General features: G+C 34.2%; 1 protein-coding gene across 1 annotated transcript; it reads right to left on the bottom strand.

Annotated features, from left to right (window-relative positions):
• Window positions 1–218: 218 nt before the first annotated feature.
• On the bottom strand, window positions 219–704 carry LOC148599816 (uncharacterized). The gene has a single exon (XM_088557367.1). It carries the CDS (start codon window positions 702–704, stop codon window positions 219–221), a length of 486 nt encoding a protein of 161 aa, XP_088413493.1.
• Window positions 705–4,835: the final 4,131 nt, after the last annotated feature.

Raw genomic sequence — 4,835 nt, 5'->3', positions numbered from 1 at the left:
CGAAACCAAGAGAGGGGTTTCGATAAAGATGTAGCAATTATTTGATTTTCTAATTTACCCATGGAGATGTTAGCATACGAAGGAGCCATTTTCGTTACCATAGCTGTACCATTGATTTGGAGGTAGTGTTCGTCGTTGAAAGTGAAGTTGTTACATTTCAAAACTAAAGGGAGTAAATTTACTAGGCAGTCAGTAGGGCAGTAGGGGTCCATAATTTCTCATGATTCCCAAGCTTCTCTGCAGTCTTCTATACCGTCATCATGTGGGATATTAGTATAGAGTGAAGTGACATCAAGGGAGACCAGAAGTGTTTCGGGAGGTAAAGGATTCATTGATTCCATTTTCCTCAGATAGTCCGTGGTGTCTTTTAAATATGACAGGAGTTTTAGAACAAGGGGTGGGAGATGGTAAACAACAAAGTCAGAATTTTTTTCGGTTGGGTGACTATTAGCAGAAACTATGGGCCGTCCAGGGATATCTTTTTTATGAATTTTAGGCAGAAGGTAAAAACATCCTGGTCTTGGATCCTCTGGTTTTAAGTATTCAAACTGTTCTTCAGTAATGCTGCCGTCCTCGCACATTTTGTAAAGTTCTGAAGTGTTTTTTTCACTAAAAGATTTAGTAGGGTCGCTATATGGCTTTTTATAAAATCTTTCTTCCGAAAGTTGACGCATTTCTTCTGAGATGTAGTTATTCTTATCCATAACTACTATGTCTGCTGTTTTTTATAACTATATCGTCACGGTTTTTCAACGACTGTATTGCTTTTTTCTCATCGGGCGTAATGTTGAAAATAGATGAGATGTAGTTGTTGGATAAGTGATTGACATCTGATTTTATTTTGTCAATGACATTTTCTAGCGTGCCACATTTATTCGATTTAGGAGCCCGTGGATATTTCTTTCTGAATTTTCCAGTGTATATATCACTATCTTCATGGTCGGAGTCAGAACTGTCAGGGTCCATATCCAGGCTCAAAGGACATTTTGCTAACAAACACGACGACCAGGATTATGTTCATCCATCAATCAAATTCACCCATGAAATTTATGACACTAAAATCACATTTTTGGATACTACTGCGTTTGTAAAAGATGGAGAAATGTTCATGGATCTCCACAGCAAACCTACTGATGGTCACCAATACTTATCTCCTAATAGTTGTCATCCAAAACATTGTACTAAAAGCATACCATAGAGCAAGGCACTTCGAATTCGGCGTATTTATTCATCTGACGATACCACCAACAAACGTCTAGATGAACTCTGTGGTCATTTGTTATCGCGTGGCTATAAATCAACAGATATAGATCGGGGATTTGAACGTGCTAACAACATCAGCCGTAAAGATCTCCTCGAGTACAAACCTAAGAAAAAGAACAAAAGGGTTCCTTTGAGCTTACATCAAATCCAGCCTTTGGGAAACTCTCGCAGTTACTGCATTCAAATTAGAAAGACATTCAAAAACATCCTAAGCTCTCCAAGATCTTTCCTGGGGCCCGATCCTGGCATTCCGTAGACCTAGGAGCCTAAAAGATGCCTTGGTAAGAGCAGAGATTTCATCTCAGCCCAAACAAAATACAACGGGCCAGTGTCGACCATGTGGAGATAAAAGATGTAAGACCTGTACCCATATACTGCACACCAAAACGTTTAAAAACTACTGCACCGGAAAAGGAATTTGCCATTTTTTTGCGACGTGACTTGCAAAACCGGAAATACCATAAACCTTCTCCAGTGCCGATGTGGTATGCAGTACGTTGGCGAAACAGAACAACCTTTCAACAGGCGTATGAATGGTCATCGCAGTGACTATAAATGCAACCAGACCTCCCTCTAAGTCGCCATCTTAGATCCGCCGAACACACCCAGGAGGATCTCCACAACATTGTTGTTACGATCATAGAACATAATAAAAACTGGTCAAAATGTAAACGAGTATCTCGAGAAAGCTTTTGGATGAAGAAATTACAAACAGCCTCTCCAGATGGAATAAACGAGAAAAAAATAATTCATTTTTAAGTCTTGGTCTAAGGCTAGTACAGCACTACATGATATACATCAATACGCCATACTACTACATTTTTAAATTGCTTTCCACAGTTAATTTTTACTTTCAATTTTGATAAAAAGACCCCCTTTGTTATTTTCATTCAGACTCCTTACCATTTGCTTATGTATGCCTTTAATAAAGGTACAATCACCCACAGCATATGTGATTCAGCTTCTGAATCTGTTTTGATCTTGAACTTTGTGAGTTTTATGCTCGTAAAGTTATGTGAGTTTTATGCTCATAAAGTTTTGTGAGTTTTATGCTCATAAAGTTTTATGAGCTTTATGCTGAAGAAGGATATCAATTATCCGAAATACTCAATGTAAATTTTATCATCTTCTGGTGATGTTAAATATATTTAGAAATTTAAGTTTTTTTTATAACATAATAAAGTAAATGCATTTAGGATTCTGCGTGAAATGGGAATGTTTGTATGGAGAATGAGATGAGAACAATAGAGAATGGGGAATAGAATAATGGCGTATGGGGATGGGAACAATGGAAAATAGGGATGGTAAGTATGGAATATTGGGATGGGAACAATGGAGAATGTGAAATGAAGCTTATGGTATATGGTGTAAATGGAGAAACGTATATCAGTCAAGAGCTGTAAGTACGGTTTATTAGAAACAACAATAGGCATATATTTGTGTCAAGACAGAGTTACAGCCTAAACCAGCGAAACTATTGAATTATGAACAATTGAGGTAATGAAGAGTAATAAAAAAATTACCGAACTGATGAAACATAGGCAGTAGTCAAATGGAATATTAAAAAAGGAAAGTTCCTACAGCAGCGTAAAAACCGGAATTTTGGAAACCACCGCAATGGTCCTGACTTGGTACAGGCATGGTCGCTTAATCTGGATTTATAGCGCTAAATTTAATATATATCCATCTTTTAAACATAAATCCAAAAAAATATACGCATTTGCATTCGCCAACGCCATGCTTTGATAAATGCTATTAGTGCTATTTATAGATTTAATATTATATGTTACACTCTGCTTATTTCTTTTCCATTCATTTAAAAGAATTACCTACATATTTGTAACTTATGAAAAACAGTATTTCACCAGCTGAATAGTTATATAAATTGATTTTACATGTTTTCTTTATCTCTCAGTGCATATTTGATTTTTAATTGATTTCCCTCTGTGTCAACTATCGCCAGAATTATTATATTACAATAAATTGTGAATTAGGTTTATGTAATATACTACATTACTTTGTAAAGTAAATGCTTTAATGAAAGTAGTTCGATTTTATAAATCCTGTTATCTGATTTGATAAATCCCGAATAATATGTAATTATAAGTTATAGAATAATTGTAAGACAATCCGTGGAGTCTTGGGTCCAGGATGAGTCCATGGAGTCTTGGATCCAGTGAGAGTTGGGAGTTGATTTGTGATTTAGTACAGATCAACATCTACCTAGCACTATGGCCCTATTTTTGAAATTTTCTTGTTACGGATAAAAAATTGGCCTTGGTCGAATGTAAAATACTGAGTACGGCTTCAAATTATTAACCTAAATTCAACAAAGTGGGTAGTATTTCCAGTAAACTCTCAAAATCCAGAAAAAAAAGACTGAAATAAATGATTAATTCATCAACGCCCCTTGTTTAAGAACATCTTTGCTACTACCATCTTTTATATTAAATAATTCGATTATAAATCATTCAAGGTAAAAGAGAGTTGCGTAGGATGAAGATGTCAATAACAAAACAAATGTGCTACACTTTTGTTGTAGGGGCGGACAAAAATATTCTAAATGGTCAAACTAAATAAGTCAAGTATGGCTTCTTAATCCTTTGTTTCTGTAGTGTTGTGGGATTGTAGAACAAAACTAACCCAATCATATTCTTTCATAAGTGCCACTGCGATTCTGAGAAGTAGCTGGTATTGCAACAATAAGGAGAATCAAATAGCATCGATTAAAATGTATCTTCTTATAAAGTTGAAACAACCAGATTTATTGAAGTGGTGTTAAATTTTCTTTTATTATGATATTCTTTTCATAAAAAAAAATCATTAACTGAAAATTACCTTCTTTCTTGGACGGTTTTCAACATTGTCAAGTAACCCAACTTCAGACAGGCATGCAAGTGTTTATAAATTAAGTATTTCAAAAACATATTATGTTGGAATATTTATCTTGTTGAATTGTTTAAAAAAAAGAAAATTCCTTAAACAAACAAACAGTGCGTAAAACCTGTTGGCTTTTTATTTTCGATCGCCGGACCTGAATGTTGTACAATCGACCTTATTCCAGCGGTAAACTGATGTTAAAAACCAAAATTCAAATTCAGATTTTATAATAAAGGCTCATACACATACATAAATGTGCTATATGAGGTTGATTGGTGTTACATAAAGACAACGACTCAGAAGTACGCAATAATATATACAGATATAAATACAGATATATATAAAGAGCAAAACGGGATAAGTCTACCATACCATAGCAGATGGTTTTAATAAACACAGAAAGTCTAAGTCTTAAAACCACATTCAATTTGCAATTAGTAAACCTCCCATTTTGTTGCGATTAAATAATAAATAGTTAAAACCCTTTTCTGTATGTGATTTGAAACATTTAAAGACAATTAATAATAATTAAAAAAAACGTTTACTAACAGTAGAAACTGAATTGTTTTAATATTAGAGATACTGAATTCAAAATAAAGTCGTAAAATCAAGCAAAATGTTTGATTTTGTAATACTACGAATTATTTTTTTTTAAATAGTAATTATTTTTTTAAACCTAACTTTATGCTGTT

The sequence above is a fragment of the Perna viridis genome, chromosome 13 (genome assembly GCF_037379345.1).
Source record: "Perna viridis isolate PV_CMFRI_1.1 ecotype Kerala chromosome 13, ASM3737934v1, whole genome shotgun sequence".
In the NCBI taxonomy this organism is placed as follows: domain Eukaryota; kingdom Metazoa; phylum Mollusca; class Bivalvia; order Mytilida; family Mytilidae; genus Perna; species Perna viridis.
The sequence above is the reverse complement of the archived record's forward strand: the minus strand, read 5'-3'. Positions and strand labels throughout refer to the sequence as shown.